General features: G+C 49.9%; 6 protein-coding genes across 6 annotated transcripts; 1 reads left to right on the forward strand and 5 right to left on the reverse strand.

Moving 5' to 3' along the window:
• Positions 1-1,157: 1,157 nt before the first annotated feature.
• Positions 1,158-2,727, reverse strand: LRP88_03890 (uncharacterized protein; the record flags this gene model as incomplete). Its single annotated transcript, XM_083240491.1, has 3 exons — positions 1,158-2,075; positions 2,128-2,411; positions 2,661-2,727. The coding sequence occupies 3 exons, from the start codon at positions 2,725-2,727 to the stop codon at positions 1,158-1,160; spliced, it is 1,269 nt and encodes a 422-aa protein (XP_083103781.1).
• Positions 2,728-4,624: 1,897 nt separating this feature from the next.
• On the reverse strand, positions 4,625-6,406 carry LRP88_03891 (uncharacterized protein; the record flags this gene model as incomplete). The annotated part of the gene is made up of 4 exons (XM_083240492.1): positions 4,625-5,698; positions 5,770-5,923; positions 5,973-6,105; positions 6,160-6,406. The coding sequence occupies 4 exons, from the start codon at positions 6,404-6,406 to the stop codon at positions 4,625-4,627; spliced, it is 1,608 nt and encodes a 535-aa protein (XP_083103782.1).
• A 603-nt stretch (positions 6,407-7,009) lies between these two features.
• Positions 7,010-8,146, reverse strand: LRP88_03892 (RTA1 like protein-domain-containing protein; the record flags this gene model as incomplete). Its single annotated transcript, XM_083240493.1, has 3 exons — positions 7,010-7,695; positions 7,746-7,881; positions 7,931-8,146. The coding sequence occupies 3 exons, from the start codon at positions 8,144-8,146 to the stop codon at positions 7,010-7,012; spliced, it is 1,038 nt and encodes a 345-aa protein (XP_083103783.1).
• Positions 8,147-17,581: 9,435 nt separating this feature from the next.
• LRP88_03893 (uncharacterized protein) lies at positions 17,582-18,052 on the forward strand (the record flags this gene model as incomplete). Its single annotated transcript, XM_083240494.1, has 1 exon — positions 17,582-18,052. The coding sequence occupies one exon, from the start codon at positions 17,582-17,584 to the stop codon at positions 18,050-18,052; it is 471 nt and encodes a 156-aa protein (XP_083103784.1).
• A 291-nt stretch (positions 18,053-18,343) lies between these two features.
• Positions 18,344-19,201, reverse strand: LRP88_03894 (class I SAM-dependent methyltransferase; the record flags this gene model as incomplete). Its single annotated transcript, XM_083240495.1, has 1 exon — positions 18,344-19,201. One exon carries the CDS (start codon positions 19,199-19,201, stop codon positions 18,344-18,346), a length of 858 nt encoding a protein of 285 aa, XP_083103785.1.
• A 1,329-nt stretch (positions 19,202-20,530) lies between these two features.
• On the reverse strand, positions 20,531-23,855 carry LRP88_03895 (uncharacterized protein; the record flags this gene model as incomplete). Its single annotated transcript, XM_083240496.1, has 8 exons — positions 20,531-20,780; positions 20,871-21,574; positions 22,811-22,859; positions 22,914-23,174; positions 23,223-23,319; positions 23,369-23,459; positions 23,516-23,620; positions 23,676-23,855. The coding sequence occupies 8 exons, from the start codon at positions 23,853-23,855 to the stop codon at positions 20,531-20,533; spliced, it is 1,737 nt and encodes a 578-aa protein (XP_083103786.1).
• Between the last annotated feature and the right edge of the window lie 1,254 nt (positions 23,856-25,109).

A 25,109-nucleotide genomic window follows, 5' to 3' on the forward strand; every position in this document is an offset into this window, starting at 1 on the left:
ATCGATTGATGCCGAATATCCAGCTACGTCATCAGCGCATCATAGATTCCATCGTTACACTAGACCACATCGGCTCAAAGGGCCAAATGTATATCTCTAAAATAAAAACAGCAGCGGTTGGCACGGTTTTGTCTTCAATCATAAAATACCAAGCCGCTTTGAAAACGTCCTGTACGGCAATAGCAACAATGACGAGTCAACAATCCACGCGGAGTCAAGGCAAAGTCTTGAACCAAAACGACAACGTCGAAGCCGAACAGCTAGCTACACTTTCGGAGGGAAAGGTTGCCGATGCTGTGAAAAAAACAACTGGTAGAGACAAGCCGCGGAAGGATGACATCCAGATCGAAGACTACACCTCGGACCTTGAAAGGTTAGGTCGCCATACCGCGACATGAGAACGTGAACTGACCTGCGACATTAGAAAAAAAGCCGAGCAAGCTGAAGCTAGGGAAGAGATCAAAGCTCAGAGAAGAGCTGGAGTTGATGTTGACGGAAGCCTTGGACAGGGGCGCCTGCGCAACGAAGACAATAGTGATGTCTAAGAGGGCATCTTGTTGTCGTTTTCTTGATCAAAATGATCCATCCGTGAATCGAGAAAAACGGCCCAAGGATTATCATTGGGAAGGTCACGGTGGTCGAGCTTAACCCCATCAATTTCCAGCACCCAGTCGATGATGGGCGTTGAAAGAGGGTTGTAGCAACGCAACATTTTCACTTGTTTTAGTAGCCCGCTTAGTCGTAACCAACCACCGCGGATTGCCCCTGTCGTATCTTGGGTGACGTGGTCCAACTTGTAATCCTCTACATGGATAAGAATATGCTCTTGGGCACATTTTGTGCGACGGACCACCCCCCTTACTGAGGCCCATGACCAGCTGGGTGCGATCTAGGTATCATAGCACGTTAAACCAAGTTTAGACCCTGGTTCAAGGTATAGAGTCCAGATGATTCTAAGTTTTGACTTGCATCATGATGCCACACCATGCCGAACTGTGATCGTGGGAAGCCGAGAGAGCTGACTAACCATCTTAAATGCATCTTCATTATTTCTCATCGGAATTGTAAGAGTTATATGAGCTAGATAGACACAAGAAAAGACTCTAAGCCGGAAAAAGTAGCCCTCCATGGACAAGCGTGTTGTAGCAACGAAAAGACTAGTACTTGAGCTGCGCTATCATCTCGGGGGAGTTGATAAAAGCACACCTCTTCCTCAGCCACTGACTCTTCACAGCCAGATGCGCCTTGTCTCCCCCAAAGTCTGAAAGCCCTTCATTAGGGCCACCAATGACAAAAACATACATCTCCTTGTCAGCAGGGTTTGTATCGTTGACCTTTTTCCGCCATGCGCTTTTTAACCCCTCGTATACATGCGTCTCATTTTCTTTGGACTGCTGTTCAAGGAACTTTGGGAGCAGGACTCGCCGTGCGCCTTTGCCTCCCGTGGATAGAATGACGTGTTCCTCATCGTCAGGATCGACCTCGTATGGTATGGGTACAATTGGATATGAGACGTTGAAGCCTTGAAAGGTTTTGCGTCCGGGTGCGCCTGGTTTTCCTGTAGAGGCAAATGTCGACCATGACCTCGATCCACGTTGTCTAAGGGAGTAGTCTGACAATGTTGGATGGAAAGGATAGCCGCTGACGTTGTAGTGAGACAGGTTTCCAAAAATGTATGCAAACTCGGACGTGTGTATCGTGCCAAATCCCATTTTTCCCTTGACCTCGGCTATGATAGGCTCCAGTATCGTCTGATTCCAGTCGTAGAGGAATACCTCGTTCCTCTTGGAAGCAAGGCGCTCGCCGTACCAGGCCGGTTGACAAACCATGAGGATATCTCGAAAGATGCGTGCCGAACGGTAAAATTCTGCCGATAACCCTTGCTCCTCGTTGTCCAAAAATTCGAAGGATGGGTAGAGAAGAAGGAGTTTGTCGATGTTGGACTCAGTGACGTCGGGAACGTATGACGATATGAACTTGCGGGTATCTTCCGGTGTCTTGATGGCCGTGTCTGTAAAGAAAGTCACGTCATCCTCACACCAACCGATCATGGTTGTCACGTTGGAAAATCTGCCCTCAGCTAAGAGTTGCGAAGGGGGGGGCAGGTAGGAAGTCGCCGTCAACGACTGGAAGCCAGATGTCGCCGATGTTATGTGCAATGTCGCTCTCGTAGGTTGCCAAGGAGGCGCTCAAGAGGGTCTCCATGTCCAAGTTTCTCAGGCATTCGACGGTCTGATTCGTGTGTAAATCAGTAAGATTGCATCCAACATGGTCGACCACAGCCTTCATCGCGTTGATGGTAAAGTTACCAGTAATTCCTGGTTCGAGCGCTTGGCTTTGGCAGATACCTTGGTTGAAGGGAGCAGGCTTGGTGCCACCATATGCCAGCGTTTGCATGCCAACTGCAAGGCCTGGTCGTTGTGAGTCGATATTCATTACTTTAGAGCATTACTTACCTCCAGATGACTGCCCAAATATGGTAATGTTATTGGGATTCCCCCCCAAAATAGACGATTTCGTTGCGAACCCACTCAATGGCGAGTCTCTGGTCCCGAAGGCCGGCATTTGTTGAGCCTTCTTCCATGAGCACTTCCGACTGTGCAAATCCAAAGACTGTCTCATGTTAAGAACCAATCATCTCTTGGGGGTCAGCCACTTACCACCCAGGCGATAGTTCATGGCAACGTGAATAATGGGCATCCCATTGTAAACAGATTCGAGGACCATGCTGTCTGGTTGAATCGTCGCTTCCTGGTTTTGGCCCGTCCAAAAGCTGCCGCCGTGGATATAAACCATGACAGGCAGTGTGTCAAGTTCGCATGTTCCTATAGGCCGCGCAATGTTGAGATTCAGGCAATCTTCCGAGATATTCGTGACATTGCTGAGGGCGATGGGTATATTCGGTGCTCCGAGTTGCTGTGGACAGGCCGGTCCATATTCTTGTGTCAGAATGGTACTTCCAGCCTCCGGAAAAAAGCGGCGAGGCGGCTTGAACCGATTTTCTCCCCCCGTGTCTTCCCCATAGCGAATATTGAGAAACACTTCGACGCCATTGCGTTCGGATCCTTGAAAGGTGACCCTTTGTTCCCCGTCAACCACAATCGGGTCTACAGCAACGGAGCAGGCGACAAGCCACGACAGGAGGCCAAGGCGTAGCACGTAGAAGGCCATGACGTCAATGAGGGGAAATGTAGTCGTGATCGACCTTTATCCAGCAAAGATCCTGGCGTCGTTCGGTCGCCAGTGACACTCTAGCTTTAGGCACATGTGAAGATGAAGAAAAAAGTGATGGCGGTACCTCGGTCTTTTTGAGAGATAAATCTTGTTTAGTAATCTGATGCATCTTGCGGGGTGGTGAGACATGACCGACCATCGTAAGGCGGGCCTTTTGGGTTGTTCGGGTTTGAGCGGCCTTCATCAATGCAACGTAAGCAAGTCTCCTTGATTGACCGATTCCTGTCCGAGCCATTCTCATGGAAAATCAGACATGGTTGTTCACATTAATTAGACATACGGGCCGTCCCTCCCTGCACAGAAAGCTTCTCCCATACAACTAACTCCTCACCAAGACACAAATTTCTTCCAGGCCGATTTCGCTCATTGACAACTTGCCTACTCCCTCAGTGCCTTTCTCAAGCTGGAAAACAAACTTGGCCATTTCCGCTTTAGCAGCAGCTCCAAGTACGTTCTCTCATCTGGTTCAAACACTTCCTTCAAGATCGACCCAATATTCTTGTACACAGGATACTTGATTCCCCTTGCCCTGCCTACTGTAGGTCTCGCGTCCGTGAACCCAGCTACACAATCAATATTGGGGTCGGCGTCGTGCTCTAGAAACATTCGAATAATTGAGATGTGTGTCTCTCTGAGCTCTGCGTTGTCCCTCAGCTCTCCCTGGGCTCCGTAGATCCTCGCCATGTATTGGCTCCAGAGCGTCGTCTTCTTGTCTTTTGAGAGCTCGCCTGTTTTGCCCTGTGCATGAGGAATAGCTCCACCATTTCGACTGAGGGATGAGGCAGGCCATCGGCGTGTCTCTGTGGCCTTTGCCATCGTGGAAATAGAACACTGCCCAACAGCGGCGCTCCAGGACCATGTAAAGCCTGTGGTAGGTTCTCCTGGACGTAAAGATGCATATACTTTTGGGCCATGATGCCAAAAAAGGAATCGCCATCAAGGAGGAAGTCCCTGTTTCCTGTCTGCTTCGCATTGTCTCGTGAAGCTTGTCGAGTAGTTCTAGTTGCGGGACTTTTGTTGTCTGCTCAAGCTCAGACACATAGTAGGTGAGTTCGTCGAGCAATTGGAACATCTCCCATGAGGTGAGAGACCAGGTTTGGTTTCCAGAAATTTTGGCCCCCCTGATGTGAGCCAAGAGTGCTTTGCTGATGAACTTCATGGGACGAGTGGGATCAAAAGGCTCCTTGATGCGATCTCGCAACATCTTTTGAGTATCCTCCAACGATAAAAAGTCCTTGACCGTCCGGTGCAAGAACTCCACTTGGTGCTTCGTCATCCTCTGGGCCGTTGTCATGGTACTCGGGTTGCTCTTGATCTTGATGAGATTCGGGCATCGCACCTTGAGACGGTCCTCTGTAGTTCTTGATTTGTGAATGCAATCTTTCTCGCTTCATGGCTTTGGGTCACCTTCAAATAAGAGATCGTCATCGCCAATGAAGGAGTAAACGGCCACGTACATTGGTGCCCGAGCATGGAATGCCACCTGGAGTATTTGAGCAGCCTGTTCGTGATACCTCTCTTCCACTGAGTCTAGCATCCGCTCAAACATGGCATGAAGCGTTTTGGGTGTTTCTTCGAACCTTTTACGAAGTTCATCAACCCGATCACCGTTTTCCAGCCCTTGCAATAAGCTCTCCACAACAAGAGACACCCATAAGAAGACACCGCGAGAATCCTCAACCATCGAATTAGACAGCTTTCGAAGGTCTTTTGGGGGAATCAATGACTTCTGATAGGCTGGGCTACTCGTGAATCGTTCTCGAATGTAGCGACCGATATCCTCGCGGTTCTCATTGTGAATGTACAGCTTTCGGTGAGCGGCTTGGCCAAAGGCGTTCTCAAAAGCTGGCCATGGCCTGCTTGAGACACAGAGTTTGATGTCCTGAAGATCTGCTAGAACATTGATAACTTCAATGATGTCTCTGACGTGCGCAGAAACTCCGCCCTCCTTGCCACCTCGCGGGCCAGCATAGTCCCGATATTCATCAAGACCATTGATGAGAAAGAAGAACTTGGTAGATGTTGAGTTTAGAGTCAAGGACTTGAGAGTCTCGATAATCTCAGACCGGGTCCAGGGAATACCCAAATCCGAAGACCATCTCGACTTGCAGACTCTGGGGATCAGAGAAGGGCACTGCCGAAGGATCTGGAACAGCAAGGATCGCAGCAAGCCCTCTTGGGATTTTTGAAGAGCAGTGCCAGAGAACCAAAAGTAGAAGCTAGCCTTGACAAGAGTCTTTGGGGCGGCCCATTGGACTGGCTTCTGATGCGTCTTCGTGTGATGGCTCAGATATTTCATGAATGTCGATTTTCCTGACCCTGGATGACCAGTCACCCAGTAAACACCATCATCCTTGGAGAGCCACTCCAGAAAGCTGAGCTTAGGCTTCTCTACCCATTCAAATGTGTATGGCTGGGCCTCGACTATGCCATCTCTTCGATCACCATCTCGTCGAACCGGAGGCTCTGAAGGATGACCTGCTCCTTTTTCAACGAGTAGACTCTTTTTGTCCACTCGAAGAGCTTGGTGCTTACATCTAGTGCAGCTTCTTGAGACTCGGATTCCTTTGAAATCGCATCCAGGATGTCTAATTTCATCCGATCGAGATCGTTGGAGTGTGTCATACCAAGCTGGCGAGTCTGCTCCACGAGTTTCGCCAGGGCGAGCTTCACACCACTTTGCTGTTGACTGCAGTCTTGGCTTAGCTATATCGCAGACACATGGACTCCAAACATACCTGATGTGGATGTTGAGTAATCGAAAAAGGTCCTTCTTCAGGTCTTCCCACTCGGCTATCTCCTCCTCTATCTCAGGTATCTTGTGTCGTCTGATGGCAACGTTGAACGCCATCTTCAAAACATTGGAACGGTCTTTAACCGACCTACTCTCGATGTCTTCGCGTAGGTCGCTGGCCATTCACTGACACCTCCAAGCGATATCGCATATCTGTTTTTCAGTTGGTGTCAGCTCGCCCTCCAAGGAGCTTAGGCCAACCGAAATTGATCTGAGCATTGTTTCCCTCCGAGACGTCGAGTCGAGTAACTTGGCATCCTTCTTTGTCAGGCCCTTGGCAGATTCTCTGATTTCTCTGATTTCGACGTAGCAATCCTTGGCGAAAATAGTGAACTGGAGAATGTTTGCTGCCAGCGAGACGGCTTCGATGGCCTCCATGGTTGAAGCCAGCGCGGTGTTTGCGATTCTGGAAACAAGGGGTTTTGTGCGGCAACAAGTTCGATGAGCCCTGAGAAAGCCTTACTAACATAACCTGCGAGTACCGTGACATGGCAGAGCGGACAAGAGGGTTAAAATAACATCACGGAGGCTTCATAGCCCAGCCGGATGGCTGAGTGGCGGCCTGTCGTGTAACCCCTCAGCGGCAAAGAGTGAAGCATGATGAGCAGAGCCTCGATATTTATTGGCCGGACTGTGCAAAGTGCACTGCACGTTAGCCGCTGCCTATTTGTTTGCTTGCCCATCGAATGACTCTGTGTTGAAAGTGCAAAGAGAAATGGCGCAGCTGGCTCCCCTGTTGGCTTGGCTCAGGTGAGGTCGGCCGACGCGAGATCAGGCTCTGGGGGGTAGTTGTCTCTTTTGGTGGAGTAAGCGGCTCTGTGGGCCATTCAGGCATTCTATTGACATTTCTTTGCTAAAGTTGAGGGCATCGAAGCCAACGAGTATCTTTCCCGGAAAGAAACGTTGACAATGCTTGACTCTACACTAGGCTTGCCCTTTACCAAGTCATGTAACCACCAATAATCATAGATCCAACAATAATTAACTCCTCTCATTAGAAGAGAGCTCCAGTGTCTCAAACGCGACCGATCGGCCATGCCACCATTTCGCCTTGATTGATGGGAACGAGCTCTCGGGGCCTTGGAGAACCATGCCGGGGTGCACCACGTTGAGTACAACCACTGCAATGAGCATCGGCAGCGCATCAAGGTATAACTGGAACTCTTCGTGGCGCAAGATGACATTGGAAGACGAGGCACCCTGGCTGAACTCGACGAGACGGAAGATGATGCGGACCTGAAGCCTTATCAGTTTCTGGTACTTGAGCATTGGGTAACTGGAGGGGACACTGACCACGATGAGAGCAAGAACCACGTAGATAACCCACAGCAGCCACATGGTCCATAGGTTTCGAACTCTGGGCTTCCCAGCGTGCCTGTTGCGAGAAATCTCTCGATAGAAGAGAGTGTGAATGGTCAGGAAGATAAGAACACAGCCCAGTTGAACACCCACGCCGGCCATGTACACCTTTCTCCCCAGGTCTGCAGTGTCTGAGTTGTTCTGATCCGCGAGCATCGCGCCACCTGCCGCTTGGATAATGAAGCATAGAATATCAACGGTAACGAAGCATTTTGCGAGCCATTGCGCAGAAAGGCCAGCTAGGCGGCGACGTGGATGGAGGAAGTGGACGAGACGAGCCACGGTCATGTAGGCGAAGGCGTTGATCCCTAGATGTTTCATTAATAAGAATTGCAGTAAACATTATACTTGGACATACAGAGTGGTGCCAGCAAGAACAAAAGCGTTGACACGATCATGTACGATGATTCTTGCTGGTCCCTTGCACCCAAGGCCCGCAGGATGAAACAGACGCATTCCCATAACGCGCCCATGACAATGACCCAACAGAAGGACTAGAGTCAAATATTAGCTAAGCTCGTGCTGGGAAAAGGGGAAACATACCTTTTTGAGAATGATGGCTTGAACGAGGTGAGCTACGGTGGACAGGCCAAACGCAACTGCAAAGGCAGTGTTGTCCTCCCACTGAGGGTAGAAGCCGTAGTTGGCGTTGCATGAATCGGGCGGTACATATCCGTACTTGTCCGGGATCGCAGTCGTGCAGGTCGGACTCGCCGATGAAGAGGTTGAGGTTGCTTGGAAGACAGTTTGAGTCGTCATGGTGGCGTTTAGTTGTTGATTTTGATGGATTTAAGAGGGCTGTTGACAATGAAAAAGAAGGTGATGATGATGAGTATAAAGGTAAAGAGAATTGCTTAGATTATATACAGATCTGGGTCTGGTGCGACTCGTCACCAATCTAGTAAGGTTACCCAAGATCACCCCTTTCTTCGTACCCTCAGCCCAGCCAGGCTCGTTTTCGTCGCAAGTGACGCGTCTTGTCTGATGAGAATCGCCCCCGAATTATAACTGGCATCTTTTTCAAGCCTTCTAATAACGAGCCACGCAAGTAATGTTGACAATGGTGGAGGTGTCTTCTCATTGGTCGACTCGTCGCTTTCATCGTTTTTGAGAAGCCTACCCTGGGCCTCATCACCGAAACCCCCACTTGTATTTTTAGCACTCAGCCGCCTCACGCACGGCGACTGGGGTTCGAGGAACCAGGTGTTGACGCGTTGGGATCTCTCGAGAGAATTGCTGTCTATTTACTCACAGGTGGCTAGAATTAAAAAAAAAAAAAAAAAGGAATATCTCTAAGAGTAAGATTATTCGAGAGTACTATGTAACCTCCCCACTCATCCAGACCTCCCAGCACTCCTGGTCAGTCCTAATGGCCATATCATGTACCTTTGGAAGCCCTTTGGTAAAGTGACTGCAATATTGGTGACCCAAGCCTGTGTAATGCGCCTGCAGAATGCAAAATGTCGTGTTGTGGCCCCGGAAAAGCACGTCTCCAAGATGTGATCCAGCATAAGGAAGTGCGCCAGGAGAACTTGGGCCACATGGTTGGAAGGGTCCGTGAAGCTGCTATATTCATCATCGGTCATCTTGTTTGTCAAGGCGTAGCAAGGTACCATCTCGAGGAATGCTGCCAACTAGGTTAGTGTTGAAATCCTTGTGTAAATATGATGAGCCAACGAACCGTCGCGTGGTGAGATCACACTCAACTTGGCCAGTCCCTCTAGCATGGACAAATACTGCCGCTCGGCGTGGCTCTGACAGAGAGGTTCAACGGTCCTCAGCGAAGCAAGACAGTTTTGGACGACTGTGTCATCACCGAGACGGCCCTGATGCTCGACATGCTTCTCCATGCTACCAACAAATGACTCTCGAGTGAAGGTGCAAAACATGGACTTTGAGTGGTCAGCAACGAGAGTCGTCTGGATGAGCATCCAGCCACGCATCATTGCGAGAAAATCCATCATTCCATCCGGCATGTATGACGATTGAAATGTGAGAGCAATTACAGCAGCATATCGAGCGTCGGCCTCAGCTGCCGTGCGACAGGGCCGTGATAGAGCGTGGTTCAAGCCATTAATGGCAGATACTCTGAGGTCGAGAGCCTGCACTGAGTAGTCGGCTTGGTTGAAGAGGGTCAGGTGTTGAGCAGCGAGAGCTAGCAGAGACGATGCTAGGAAGTCATACTACGGGGATTTTGCTTAGCATACACAGTGAAACAGGACCTTTTAGGAGAACATACCTCGTGCGACAGTGCAGCGACGTCCTGCCACACAGCTGACGAAGCGTGTGGATGTGGTGGGTATGCTTCGATAAGAAAATGGTGGAAGAACCTCAGATGGTCAAGAGATAGGTTGACTCTTGACGTTGTAGATGCTATCGAGTGGCGAACTTGAGGTAGGGTGGTTGCTGGATAGACACAGTGCATGCCCAGCCGTCGACAACCCTGACACTCAGGGCGGCATTCGGAACATTTTACTCGACGCCGCTTGCAGTTAAAGCAGCCTCTTCTCGTCTTCCCGAATCCCTTGCCGGGAACCGGTTTGCGTTTCGGCGCCTTTTGTGGTTGGTGTTGCCCACAAAGCGCTGCCTCGGCCATGGTCACAGTTGGCTTGGGAGCATCGATTCCCATTTTGGATGGACACAAAAAACAATTTAGTAGAGATATGGCCCCTACCGAAAAGCTTTTTATTGAGGTTAACGGTTGTCTTGGAGGTTAGCTGATCTCGAGACGCTTACGTGTTCTGTGGCTTGCCAAGCAAATGGGTTCGGGTCAACTTTTACACCGATAATCACAGCATTGTTGAAAAGAGAAATTTCTATCCTCGGGTCAGATAGAGAGGTATAAGTAGTGACAGGATAGGTAGGATATCAAGCCCGAGGTCACGCATCGGGATTGGCATGGGAAGTTGTACATTTCCAATTGTTCCATCGAGATGGAGAAAGATGCGTCCTCACTCCAAGGATCACTGTTGACCGGATGAGCAAGCGTGTAGCGAGGCCCCAATCGAGGGTGCAAGTGCATGAGTGCCTGTAATCGCATCAATGAGGAGCTCGCAATGCCTTGACACATCTATGTGTATAAGGGGGCAGGAGAGTCATGGCGCTCATCAACAAAGCTTGGAGCGGTACGCATAACAGCATAGAATCGAATCTCCGATTTCTTTGTGCGCTGGCCCAACATTGTATAATATGAGAGGTGATGCGCTCCGACCAGATGATGACGCCTACAGGTCTGTCTACGAAAAAGGCTACAGGACCTGGTGGGCGCTCTGGAAACAAGCATCTACAGACTCTGGGCTTCCTTCAGCTTGCCTAAAACTTGACGACATCTTCCCTCAGCATCCATGCTTTCCTGTAGGGGTAGACCTTGACTCTACTGGGTTGCTGACTGCCACCTCTACCTGGATACCGACAAGCGGCTGCTGTGATATGCCCGCCTTCGAGCAGCGATTTCAACTCACCCCTTCTATTAGCAAACCCACTGCCATCTTAGCGACAGCCGATGCAAACATACCATTCCAAAAGTACTTTGTACGGGAGGATAATCATCTCGCTGTGCTCGTGCTGGCATGGGCTTACGCTTTGTCCGCACGTTGGACATCCATCATCTCAGGCGCAGCACCGCTCGAGTATACCGCTGGTCAAGCAAAATGGGCAAGAACCCGTCACCTACTCAAGGATGAAGCATCAGTGGTAGTTCGGCTGGGCTCTATCAATGATGAGGCCGCCCGGTGGTGGACAGCCGTTCTTGCTCCAGAGCAAGGTTGGAAGGCTTCAATCCCGCACAAACAATATCGATTCCTCTCTCCCTAGACCGTTTCTTTAGATTCAACGCGTCCAATACTACTGTCTCGCAATTCAGAGCTCGCCTCTGCTATCCTAGGAACGTGTCCGCCCTTCGAGGTCGCTGTACAGTACATCGATGAGTATTCTCCATTGCACTTGGCCAGCGAACAAAACCATGCGGCTTTCGCTGCAGCACTGCTTCTTCCCCTTGCGAATTTCGACGGGAGTAAGGTCCGCCTCCCCTTACCTCGATTTTCCGTTACTAAAGCATCGAGAACAACGTCACATGGCCTCATCTGGGGGCAAGACTTTCGCCAATTTGACAGACTCCTGACACTGGGCTGCAACCCGCAGGGTATCAAGTCCATTCTCACCAGCACTTTTCACAAGCCTGATATACCCTGAAACGTCTGCGGAGCATGGCTGCAAGGAAGTTTTGCATTGCTCCATTCCAAATACACGCAGGATGTTGACGTGCTTGCCCGCATGTTCTTCCTGCGATGGCCTCACCTGAGCTTTCTATGGCTCAGTGCCATGATTACTGGCGCACACAAAAATCTCCTTAAGAGCCCTAAGACCCTGTCTCCCGCGTGGGTCGTGATGCCAGCTCAATTACTCGGGCGGATGAATGGCGGCTGGCATACCTCTCCCAGGGACTCTCCGAGTACAAGTTCCCGCCCCTGCATCCTTATCCACCGCCCGGCATAACCGCGATCGAGGATTTAGACATTGACGTTCGGTAGCATACAACGTGTGCCGGCAAACATAGGCTCAGATTTTCCAAAATTACTTGGAATTGCACTGGAGGCAGACGAGAAGTCCACCAAGTCGTCGACGAGCGTACGATCCGCCTTGTTATTACACCTTCACTACCTCTAAACTGTCTCCCTACCAACATTGACTACAGCCATCTGGATCGGGAAAAGGACCTTTGTGAGCTTGTTACGCGTACTGTGTTTAACTGGATGCGAGGCACAGATGGTTTCCCTGTTGCGGAACGAGATATCTATAAGCATGATTGGCTTGATACCTTTGGTTCACATGATGAGTGTATCTGTGAAGAAGAAGGGGGATGGGGGTCTATGGCAAGCTCTAACGCAGTCATACGTTCCTGGATTTCGAAACAACACCATGCCGAGTAGCGGCGGTGGGTTACTCAGGAATCCAGGTTAGAAACGGACCGACAGCACAAGGCGATATGACTTGGTAGTATTTGTTCCCATTAAAGCCGGCATATATCGGCTGTTGCATACAGGTCTGGTTCTGACTAAAGAGTTTTGTTGAGACTCGTGAATCCCCTGAATTTGCGTGATCTTGCGGTGATTACGTGTTCAATGGTGTGTTAGGGACATGGAGTTGTGCCAACCTATACAACGACTAGATCTTGATTGATAAGACCAATCTATTGCATGAGACAGGTTCCAGAGGCAGGATAGATCTGCGAATTTACATATAGTAGAGTGATCTGCGTTGATAGACATGTGGTCACCGAACCCAAGTATCCAAGAGTTTCGCTCAGGAACAACCTATACAATCATCGTCAGCTTCGAAGGGACCGATGGTGCTGGTGGCGATGGAACGTTGACTTACTAAGACACCATGTGACTTTTTAGTCAAGTTGAACAAGGCCACGCGAATTTCCTTGTTGTCTCTAATACGCTGATGCAACGCCGAGGCGAAGGACTTGGCCAGGGTCTGCAGATTCTCCGACTTTTGCTTAAGATCCTTTACCTTCCGCGAATCAGTGTCGCGTATGATGGAGACCATTGTGCTGATTTCTTTGCCCCAAGGGGCCGCCGGGGAGCCATGAAAAGGTGTTCCCAAGAACACCATGCCACGATTTCTATACCAAGTCCTCTCAGAGATGCCTGACAAGTTGACAGAGTTTGTCGCTACTTTTGAGCAACGATGGAGTGGGATTGGCGGCCGGATGCAAGTTTGATTTGGACGCTTGATGAACAACTGACAGAAGAAACTCGACTGGTCCGTCCTCGGGATCCTGAAGATTCGCCCAGTATATATATATTCATTGACGCCCTTGACAAGTGCGTAGTCGACAACGCAAAAGACGTCATTAGACATTTCAAAAACCTGCTTCAGGTTCTATCCACTCCTTCAGAGTTTTGCATTTCCTTTAGCTGTCGCCACTACCCTGATCAGAGGGAGTACCACAGCTTCTAAATATGCCCCGAGCATGAGAATAGGCAGGATATCATGACCTATACCCAAGCCAAGCTGTCTGATTTCAAATACGCAACCACACTACCGCTCACAGATCTCATCACTGGGCGCTCAAACGGCCTCTTCATCTGGGTCCGGCTAGCGGTTGATAAGATTCGGGATCTTGAACTGGCAGATACTCCCCACAGGGCTGAAGAGGTGATCAACGAGACGATCGACACGCTTCCTCAGGATCTGGACGAGCTTTACGCCGACGTTGCCTGAGGGCTGGAAGAAATTGCGGAATTCTTGAAGTTGATGCGATGGTTCAGATATGCGAAGCGACCTTTGTCGCTGGATGAGTTGCGATGGGTGATGACAGTGGACCCCACATATATCATTGCAGCAGCACTATGAGACAATTTCATGCTGTATTGAAGATAGTTCTACGATTGAAAGAAGAATAAAGTCTTTGAGCCATGGCTTGGTCGAGACCGTTCACTCGTCCCACACGCGAACATTTCAGTTCATCCACCAGTCGGTCGAGGACCATTTCGATAAAAGGGTGTTAAGGACGCTAGAAGAAGCTGAAGTTGTGTATTACAAGCTGTATGAGGCATGCATCCACTACTTGGGCGTGAGTGAGATCTTTCAACTGCCTAACCAGAGTTAGTTGAACTCTAGGAAGCGGGATAGTGGAGGCAGAGCTGCCCTGTTGTCTGATTATCCCTTACTGAGCTATGCTACCACGTCGTGGATCTGGCACCTCGAAAGAAGCCAGCAGATTATCCAAGGAGGATCCCAGCACATTAACTGGCCGTCAGAGCGTCTATTGAGACAATTGGCCAAGGCTTATCATCTTGTGAACGGGAAGTCACCTGCTTATCCACCTAGTCAGATCAACCTGTTGCATATATTGGCACGACATGGCTCGGTCGGTCTGCCCCACCACTATTTGATGTTGAGGGGCTTCTCATGCATCCCCAACGCAATGATCGACAGGATCTTCTCAGGGGAAAGAGAAAATAACACAGATCCGTTGCTTGTTTTTTTAAGCGAGTCGCGCATCTTACTCATGGCTTGTTTAACCGGCTGCAGGTATCTTGCAGGTACGAGAATGTGTGGGATAGACAAATCGTCATGTCAGGGCGAGGCATAGGGTATTATTATTCACTACCATTGGAAGTATAGATGTGGTCTCTAGACCTTTAAACGGGGCAGAGTGAATCAAAGATATATTACGTAGACGCGTCATATCCCGTCTTTGCTTCATAAGTAACCTTATTTACGGCGACTATTATCCTTATTGCACTCTGTTTTAGACATTGTCTAGATGAGCGTGCAAGAGACGAGCGGAAAGCTATCACGCAGTGGTTCAGGCAATTGGTCGAAGCACTCCCCATCACTTATCCTGACAGGCTGCGATGCCTTTTCGTTAGCCAAGATGACGGCGTGGGTCGAAACGACTTCAACAACCTGGCCAGCATCAGGATTGCAGCGAAGGACAACAAACATGACATTCACGAGTATAGCCGAGCCGAGGCTAACAAGCTCAAAGAGAAATTCGAGCTTTCGGAGGAGGAAGCGAGCAGGTTTGCCGCCAACGTAGCTGATGCTGCTAAAGGCATGTTCTCGCTCGCAAGATTGGTGTGGACCAACCTTTTGGGTCAGAAATCAATTGCGGGAGTTGAGGGACAACTAGGCATTAATTTCCCAGACGGCATCGACTCGGCGTATGTCAATAGAAGGCAGATTAGGTTCTTGAACTGACATTTTAGTAGGTACGAACGAATAATGGATAGGATTGTCCAGCAAGCTTCTCCTGTAGCGATGGAGGATATATCGTGGCTGCTCGGATGGTTGGCCTGTTCGAAGAGACCTCTGAAATGGCACGAGATACATTCCTTGGAGTCCGTCAACCTCGACGAGCGATCTGTTGAAGTTGAACAGAACAAATTTCGGGTGTCCGCCAAGGATCTTTTTGAGTCTTTGGTCGAGATCCAGCCCGATGGAACACTGGAGCTGGTTCACGTCACTGCGAAGTTGTGAGTCCCCGGAGGCCAAGGTCATGAAATAGAGATGCTAAAACAGACTTGCAGTTTCTTAGTCAGGAGCGATCGCTATGTTGACGTTACCGCTAAAGAGATCCAAATAGCGTGCCGATGCATCGACTACCTGAACCTTCCTGCGTTCCAGGGACAGCCTACAGAGGATAGGGTACTAAATGGCGAGTATGGATTCATGGACTATGCTGTTTTGCACTGGGTTCGGCACTTAGAAGCCGGCACCATACATGCCAACGGTCACGATCAACTTATGAACGAACTTGCCGAATCATTGGAGACATTCATCAGGCAATATTGGATAAACCCAACCGCTACTCTCCCTGTATCGGCCGGGACCTGGGAGAGACTACGATACTTCCAAGATTTGCCCTTTTATGGCAGCCTTAAGCAAGCGATAGCATCATCAAAGAAACAGTTGAGGCTTTTCGGGGAGATGGGGGGGGAAGAGATCGCTTTGAATTTGCCAGACACTGTCGACAAAATTCGGAAAGCTCTAGAGCAACTGGTATCTTCCGATTTGGAGCCATCAATCCGTGAGAGGATTGAGGAGAGATACGGGAGCAACCTCTTCAAATGCGACCGATTCAGCTGTCAGTTTTTCACAGCAGGCTTCCCGTCGGCCCAGGATCGAGACAGTCACATTGGAAAGCACACTCGGCCATTCCGATGTGCATATGAAGCCTGCACAGGTTTCGTCTTTGGCTTTTTGACAGCAGCAGAACGAGACAAACATGCCAAGAACACGCATTCTACAACCGCTACGCATGATCTGGAGTTCCCAACCGATGAAGACGTCAGTCGAAGCATTCAGAACAAGACGGCCGAAGAACAAGCTAATCAAGAACCAACAGAATTCTCGGCGTCAGAACCAGGAGCTGAACAGGAACAGTTGCTCGGGCGGACACGGTCCAAACAAATGGAGTTCAAGTGCCCACATTGTCCTAGAGTCTACGCGAGGAAATGGAACCTGACGAGGCATCTCCACAGCCATAGGGGGGGATTGACCCTACGTATGTGCCGTATGTGGGGCTACGTTTGCCAGGGCAAGTGATTACAATCGTCACATTCAAAACCACACAGGAGAAGAAAAATTCGTTTGCAAAGGTGTGCTTCAAAATGGGGCCAGCTGGGGCTGTGGAAGGGCATTCAGCCGTGCAGACACATGGAGGGCACACTACAAATCCGAAGTTGGAAAAATATGTCGTCTTCCTTTCTTGCAGGAGCAGGAACAGGAACAGGGGCAGCGCAGAAAGAGACTTAGCTGGGAATCTGACAATATTCAAGGAGACGTATCATCAAAGCTGTCCCAGACTCTTCTGTACCAGTGTCCGAGGTCAGGTTGAAGCCGCACTTGAACCTAGAGCTGACTTGCAAGCTGCATATAGTGATCAAGATAGTAAGAATGTCAATTCATCTCCAATTCGTTGTTTATTGTAGTTGAACCCGGCCATTGATGGGATAACTGAGCCAGAATACCGAGGAATTTATGGGGGGCGGTCCTTCATGTGATTAGTGCATGTTAGGTCGTGATACCTGGGAGGCTGGGAAGGGGGCATACCTGGAGACAGGACACCACTATTGCGGGCAGTGGAGCTTGGATAAGTCTCTTGTCATGATGCCGCTCGGGAAAGGAGCAGATCCAGAATTCCAATGCAGGAATGGATGGTCGCCTCTAGCGCTAGCAAAGTTGAGGAGGAACGACTTGGACAAGGTATTTATGCCGTTGTTGGAGGCGTACCGGCGTGGTCCTATGACCTGAATCAGTGGAAGTAGTATTCATGGACGGTGAGAAGTAATGGGAAACGGCACGTGTAGATACCAGTGGTTAGCTGGACTTTTGTCTCCTCGTAGCAGCAACATAACCAAGATCAATCTGCGGGTCTAGGCTCGAATGTCTGAAATAGATTGCAACAAGGATGATAGCCGCCGTAAATAAGGTTGCTTGTGAAGCAGAGACGGGATATGACGCGTCTGCGTAATATATCTTCGATTCACTCTGCCCCGTTTAAAGGTCTGGAGACCACATCTACACTTCCAATGGTAGTGAATAATGGCAAGATTTGGCCATAAATTCCAGCGTCCTCCTCGCTCTCTGCTGGATAAACCTTCAACCAAACAACCTTCCTACTACTCATCAAAGAAAACTCCCACAACAAACCAACCCTTTCCGCCAAAGCTGATCATGAAGCCTAGTCTCCCGATCGCCATCCAGTTCCGGCAAGATTCCATTCTCAACGAGGGGAAGCTCAAAGAGGTCCTCTCCAAGATCTTCGGATCAACCTACTGGACCTTGAGCGAAGGTCCTGACACCTTCTATGTCGAAGCAGCCCACGAACCGAGTTTCTGTGTAGTGTCGGCGCTCGAAGCAGCTGGCGCAATCAAGATGAGGAGCGTGGATGAGCCGTCGGCCATCAGGGATGAGGGCAGAACAGAGTCGAAGCAGACTAAGACGGACGTGGAGGAGAAGCCTGCGACAAAGGCAAAGAAGAAGAAGAGAGCTGAAGCCAAGTCGAGGGAGAAGTCTGTCAGAAATTCGTACGACGTGGCTGACGAAGAGGACATGGACGAGCCTGTAAGAGCCATTTGTAACGTTACGAAGCCACGAAGGCCGGATGAAGGAGATGGAATGGGAATGGCGATGCCTCCTAGCTAGTTCGTAAGGATGGCACTCGAATTGGGCGGTCCGTAGGTATTATCCAGAGCAACACAGTGTTTGACTTCATTACATCTTGTCTACCGTAAAATTACCATCTAGTATCGCCATCTGACAAGAGCAGGCACCTCGTAGCGCAACATCATTCCTGCCGATGCTGTATTGAGGCGCTGAACGATGGAAGAGAGATTTAGTCTCAAGACATCGAACTCAGATAGAAATTGGAAAATTTAAAATAGTAATTGTTTCTGCTTAGCCAGAGGTCCTACCCCTTTCAAGTGCGTACTGTTCTCACTTCTGGCAGACCGCAACAATAGCCGTCATGGGAAGGCCCACGCCCTGAATCCCATCATTCATAGTGTGGGAACAAGATGTCATGTCGATCTTCTCACGAGCCACTTGACGAAACTTGTTCTGGTCCTCTTCCGACCAGTCCTTCCAAAGCATCTTGAACGAGTTCAGGATCAGGTCCAGCAAGTCCTCCGCAGATGGTGCGCCGTAGTGAACAATACTTTCAGAAACGGTGACATCTGCAAACCCGCCGTCTTTCAGGCACTTTTCAACAAAAGTCAAATCAAGCCATGTCTCTGGAATGGGTAGCTTGAATGGTGGATCGTCTGGCCGCACAGCACTCTGGGCTGGGCGAATGACCTCTAGGTAGCCGAGAACGGCCCAAGAAGTAACCACAGCGACACCACCAGGCTTCAGAGTGCGATATATCTGCCTTGCCCCCGCGCCTCCATCTGTGAAGAAGAGGATGCCCAGGTTCGTGATGCTGTGGGTAAACATCTCATCCTGAAACTCCAGCTTTTCGCCAGGCATTACGGCGGTGCTTGAAGTTGCGGATGCTCCAAGGGCATCCAACATCTTGCGAGAGATCTCGACCATATTGGGAGCAGGGTCGACAGCATGAATATTGGGCACATTTGCGTTTGTTCGACGAGCACGCAGGATGATTTCCTCAGCCACGATGCCGGTTCCGCATGCATTATCAAGCACGATCGTGCTTGGCTGGTAGATGCTCTCGAGTTGCGGAATGTCGAGAAGCAACCGAGCTAGTTCTCGAGTGCATCCACCAGTAGAGGCTTCATACTGAGCGGCTGCTGAGTCGAAGTGACCGATAGCGGTGGGTGCGGGTTTTTGCGACATAGTGCACAGAGTAAAGGAAGAAAGGTTATCAACAAGTCAAACTCCACACAAGATATTGAGGTAATGAAGACACCCTGCCAGGGATACCTCAGGGTTAACTAAATGCCTCACGTTGAGAACCTTGATGAGTCATTTCGCCAAGACAAAAGCAACCCCGTCAGCCACAGTACCTCCATGCACAAGGTTGTACACAGATATCGAAAGAAAGATCAATGCAGTACAGTAGCCATTCAACCATTAGATAGGTATCCCCAAAACTCTGCCCCCAAGTTACATCCGTCGACTTGGATGTCCATACTCCCGACCCTGATCGTGGAATTCGCCCCGAGACATGGGCCGATCTCCGCCTCCCAGGCCTGCAGGATAAGCTCCAGGGGCTAAGAAGGGCTCTTGTCTCTGCGGCGTAGGAGTATCAAGATCTTGTCTCGCATACTCAGCATCTCGCCCAGCAAATAGGAGACGTGATGGAGGCAATCTGCAGCGAAACCGAGAGGGCCGCTCCTCTTCAGGACCTTGCATTAGTTCTACGAAAGTACCACGACTTCAGCCCCAAGGCGCTTTCTCAGGCCAATTATCTCATAGCAACTCCCAAGTTCCAGTCATGGTTAATGAGCCCCGAGTCTGATATGTTGCTCGTCGATGGCCACTGCGGCGACCAAAGCATCGGCAAGATAGCTCCTACCTCTGTATTTTGCTCTGGTCTTGTGTAAGCTCTTTCAGGGCCGGTCTACGATCCATCACTCTTCTCTCTGCCACAACAGCCCCGGATGGTCTTGCACTTCTTTGCTGGACAGCACACCAATCCTAGTGCAGGACTTTGCGGCCCCCATGGCCTCATATGCAGTCTTATCGATCAACTCCTGCTACAGTGGCCTGGCCATGAACCGCTTGATCTGACGTTTCTGGAGCAAGAGTTTTCAGGGAGGACGACATCTGACGTTTTTGAGACACTATTTCTCTGCTACATCTTTGAACAACTGGTTTGCCAGCTGAGTTTTAGGTCACCGCTGTGTTGCGTTATTGACGGCCCGTCACACTTTGAGACCAGCTTGTGGCGTTGGGTTGATGACTTGATGATGGTCATTGACAGCTTCTTCGCTTGTATGCGTGATGGCGCAGGCACGGTCAAATTCTTACTTGTTAGCCCGGAGAGGAGTACAAGAGTGCGACATAGAATCCCTGAAGAGTTCCATGTCGACCTGAGGGCAGGGAATTTTCATGCACGGTCACCGGGCTAGAGCTTGGTGGTTGACATCACAGAGATGGAGTCTTCGTGGCGTAATAAGTGATGAATTTCGACAGCATGTCTATGCGTAACTGAAAGCGACTCTAAAACTTTCTATCGTCAAAAGGCTCAAACTTGTCACTAATGACCTTTCTGGTCAACTCCATCAGATCCTCTGCCAATTTCACCTGTTGAGAGAGGATGGTTCCATGCTCGGGCACGGCAGGACAGCAGAGGTATTCTCCCGTAAGGTGTGTCACCGTGGCAGCGTAAGCGGCACTCGTAGCGCCCTCGAACTGGTTCTTCTTGAAAGGCTCCATGACTGTGGACACCATGTAGCCGGCGAGAGGGTAGCTATCGGGATGTCAGGTGGCTCCAAGCAAGGGAGGAGGATATACATACGGCTCATGGATGTGTTCCGTGCTTTGTCTCGTACTCACGAACCCCGGATGAGTAGCATTGACAATTAGGTCGGGGAATCCCTTCCTTGTGACGTTTCGATCAAAGTACCGAGTGTACAGAAGGTTCGCAAGCTTGCTTCTACCATACTGGGCATTGGGGCCGAGATCCTGGTTCAGATCATCCAAGCTGTCAAACTTGGTGTCTTTCGGTGCTGCCTGGTGAGCATTCGAAGACTGGTTCACAATCCGGGTTAACCCGTGCTTCTTAGAGGTCTCCTTGAGAAGTGGGAGAAGGTAGGTGGTGAGGATAACATGGCCAAAGTGGTTCGCCGCCATGTGTCGATCGACACCGTAGTCTGTGAGCTGATAGGTCATGATTCCGCGGCCAGCGTTGTTGACGAGAATATCCAGACGATCGGTCGAGTTCTTGATCCGCTCGGCGGCTTTCTTGGTCTCGGCCCAGTCAGTCAAGTCACACTTGATCCAGACGGCGCGGTCGGCTATTTCCTGGCCGAGTTCCTGAGAGAAAGACTTTTTGGCGTCGTTGACAATGTCTTCGGACATGGAGAGGATGTACAGCTTTTCGATATCATGACTGAGCAGAATGTGGGTGATGCCGTAGCCAATACCCTCGCTGCCACCGGTCACAACTCCGACCTTGCCTTCCAGGCTTGGGACATCGTCAAGGGTGAACCCTCTTGTACTGAGCTTTTCGGCTGGGCCACCAAAGTTTTCGGCAATGGTGTTCTGCTCAGGGGTAAGCAACTGGGGGGGTCCAATATGAAATGACAATATCTTCCCTTGACGATGTCAATGATTGATGACATGTTGATACCGCTTGTCCCTATAAAAGGGGATTTGTTGCCTGGGGTGCGGAGAGGTCGGTTCAGTGTACGTGGTGAGTTGATGTGTGTGGCTGCTGCAAGTCGACGAATAGGGATCCCAAAATGGACAATGCGTTTGTTTCCATGAAACGTAGAAGCCTTCATCAAGGTTCTTCAAATGGAGAAGGTGCAGCTTGCTGGTTCTAGAAGCTCTGTACTTCGCGCCGTATTTATCTTCATCAGCGAGCGAGGTCAAGTCATTGCATCACCACTGGCGCCACCTACATCCATCGGCATCAATGACATCAATGACGCGTAGAATATGTTGGTAGAAATGATCTTGTCTTTCATTTCCATCCTGTCTCATATCATGATCTTTGATTCACATAAGAGTCTAGTCGTCATAATATTTAGCCATGACACTGTTATGGCCGTTCCTGTCCAAAGCTGCAGACGGGCGGGCCGAGCTCAGATCGATGTTCCTATCTCAAAGCCAAATCTCTCAACTTTGGAATAGTGAATATGTACAAGCGTAAATATTGAATTTTTACATACATAAGAAGGCAAATAATAAGTCTAGATTTTGGACATCAGATAATGTTAGATGAGGCTGAAGCACTTTATTGATTGTTCACTTCCATCCCAGGCTTTACCAACATATGGCTCCAATGCGGGCCCGGTCTTAAGCTAATTCAGTGGAGAAGTATTTATGCTTGTCGGTAAACATAGGATATCGTATTAACTATTAAAAGAAAGCTTGCCAAGTCCAGGATCCATGTCAGACTGCATCCCATGTGGTCTTTCTCTCCCTCCCATCGTCAACACCATCCTCCACCTTGACTATCACATCAGTCGTCATTCGAATACCCCTACCAACATTATCAATATTCCCCATCGTCATAATCTCCGTCGTCGAATCACCAGCGCCTGACACGGTGCCCCTCCTTCCCGCGCCGTCGCTTTCTTGCTCTTGATCGATAGCACTCTGTTGCTTGATATACCCGCTTGAACGCCAGTTGTGACTACTTGGAGCCCCTGTCCCCGTGTTCCGTGTTGTTCTTTTGTAAGTGCTCTCCAGACGGCTTCGGAGGCCGAGTTTGAAGGAGATGATGCGAAGGAGGGGCTGAAGAGCTGGGAAGCATCCGCACCAGAGGCCTACATGGACTTCAAGAACGGTCCAAGGGGCCACTCGATACATCTTGTAGGTCCTGTGTCGATGTTAGCAAGAGCTCTGAGCAGAATGAGACAATCAGGTGACGAACGTGTTGACGCTAAAGTCAGTGGTGACGATAAAGCTGAGTCGAATGATTCCCGTCATGATAGCGAACAAGCCGACACAAAAGACAAGGATGACTTTGACGGCTTTCGCGCCAGCGGCCATCTTATTTCGGATCACCCAGATCGGAAGAGCGAATAGAGCGGCGTCGATGAAGATGCCAACAATGGCATGTGCCCACATCATGTAAGCCTCTTTTTGTTTACTGATGCACTTCTTGTTTGGTTTGGCAGCGTGGAAAAGGTCACTGGGAGAGTTAGAAATCAACACCCGTGAACTCAGGCCATCAACATACACGATAGGATCGCACTCTGTGAGAACAAAGAAGAACGCCGTCAGAGTGATGGTGACAATCACAACTCCAGTGGCCCAGATATATCGCATGAAAATACCTGATCACAAAGTCAGTTTCTGGCCATTAAAATCAGCCAGGTCACTTACGGTCTCTACTCAGGCGAGGAAGAAAGGCCAAGATGGATAGGCGGACAAAGCCGCAAGCAAGGAAGAATATTAGCTGATTGATTGGTAGTTGCTTGAATAAGTTCAAGTTAGCATGACATTCATCAACTCAAACGGATCTTGACTTACGGAGAAAAAGGCATTGATCTGTTCCGGTGAAAGGGTGCTCATCGGAGCTCCGGCTCCCTTTCCTACCGCCGTGATTTCAAGGATGGACAAAGTAATAGCCAGGCACTGGTCAAACAAGGGTGAGTCGACATGATGAACACAGTCAGCTGGGTGCTCTTACGAACGCAAATATCGCTATCACATCGTCCAATCCAAGGGCCTTGGTCACGATGCCACGCGCGTACAGCCGCGTTGCCATGACAGTCGTTGTCAAAACGATCAGGGCAATGTTGAGATCCAGTAGTATAGGACCCTTGGATTCGGTCTCCCCAACCGGGTCTGGTGGTGGTCCATTGGCCATATTGAAATGCCGTGGTGGTCGTGAATGAAGTCTAATAACACACAACCGAGGTGACTTGGAAAACGCGTAATTGTTGGCAAATCTCTTGGTCGACAGATGTCATCATCCTCCCAAGAGGAATGATCAAAACGTTCAACATCCAGCAAAAGAAACAAGAATCTTTCCAGAACTTTGGGGGGCACACACATCTATTAAGAAGACACGGAATGGCATTCCGACCCTTCCCCGCTGCAAGACGTCTCAGGCCTCGACACCAACAGCCACGTTCTGGTCAAGACAACTGTCTCTGGCTAGACGGTGCCGGGGCTGATAGCCACGCTTAGCGCTGTGAAAATCCGTCGTTGAACTTGGCACTCGCCTTGGCTTGCATCTGATCCCCTGAATGCCGAGTCCATGGACCCTGGAATTGGAGCTATAACCAGGTTCCCATCGGTACCCGTCTTGAACATCACTTTGAGCAATGGCCGCCACCTTGTCAAGATAATTAAGCGAGACGCTCAATTGCCAGATGACATCGAGTACTGCAAAGCTCATCGCCAACATCGCGTCCTGGCTGGAATGGCGTTTGACCTTTTGGCGCCGAATGCAGTGTTTAGACCAAAGCTAATCGTCAACATCCTTTTCCGGCTGAAACTTGGTGATGGGCCAACTGAGACAATATCAGCGCGAACTTCGCAGTAGGCAATTCGATTCTACGCGCCCGGTGTCTGTGATGCAGTTGGATTACAGTGGCTTGGAGGATGCAGTGACCTGACTCGTAGTCAGGAATCCCCTGCATTAAGACGGAAGACGGAATTTTCGCAACCACAAGAGCCCAGAGTCTCACCACTTAATGAACGAAGAGCAAAGCTTATAAACGTCGAGACCGCGTGGCATTCAAACCGGCCAAACGGATGACCTAGATATCAGTCGATATCAGAGTTTAAACATCGATCGACCCCGGGAATGGAAGCCTCCCGCCCAGGCTCGACCCGCATCAGCCTGTCAGCCCAAGCGCTATGGCACTGCACAGTGTGAGCGGATCTGTAGGACCATGGTTAGCGCACGCCATGTCAGTTGTCGACCAGAACTTTAAGCTTGCCAAGTCCAGGAATCTGTGTCTTTGTTCATCTCGTGAGGCTCGTCGAGGCTTGGGACGGTGGCAGCTTGGCAGGCCTCAAGTGGACCATGGGGGAAGCTGGTTGGCTCGCGGATCAAGACCACCATCTCCGTTCCTGGCTAGGAAGCTTGGCCTTTGATTGACGCATGTGAACT

This window comes from Fusarium phalaenopsidis (genome assembly GCF_050370095.1).
Source record: "Fusarium phalaenopsidis strain FUZ10S chromosome Unknown contig_32288, whole genome shotgun sequence".
Taxonomy (NCBI): Eukaryota; Fungi; Ascomycota; class Sordariomycetes; order Hypocreales; family Nectriaceae; genus Fusarium; species Fusarium phalaenopsidis.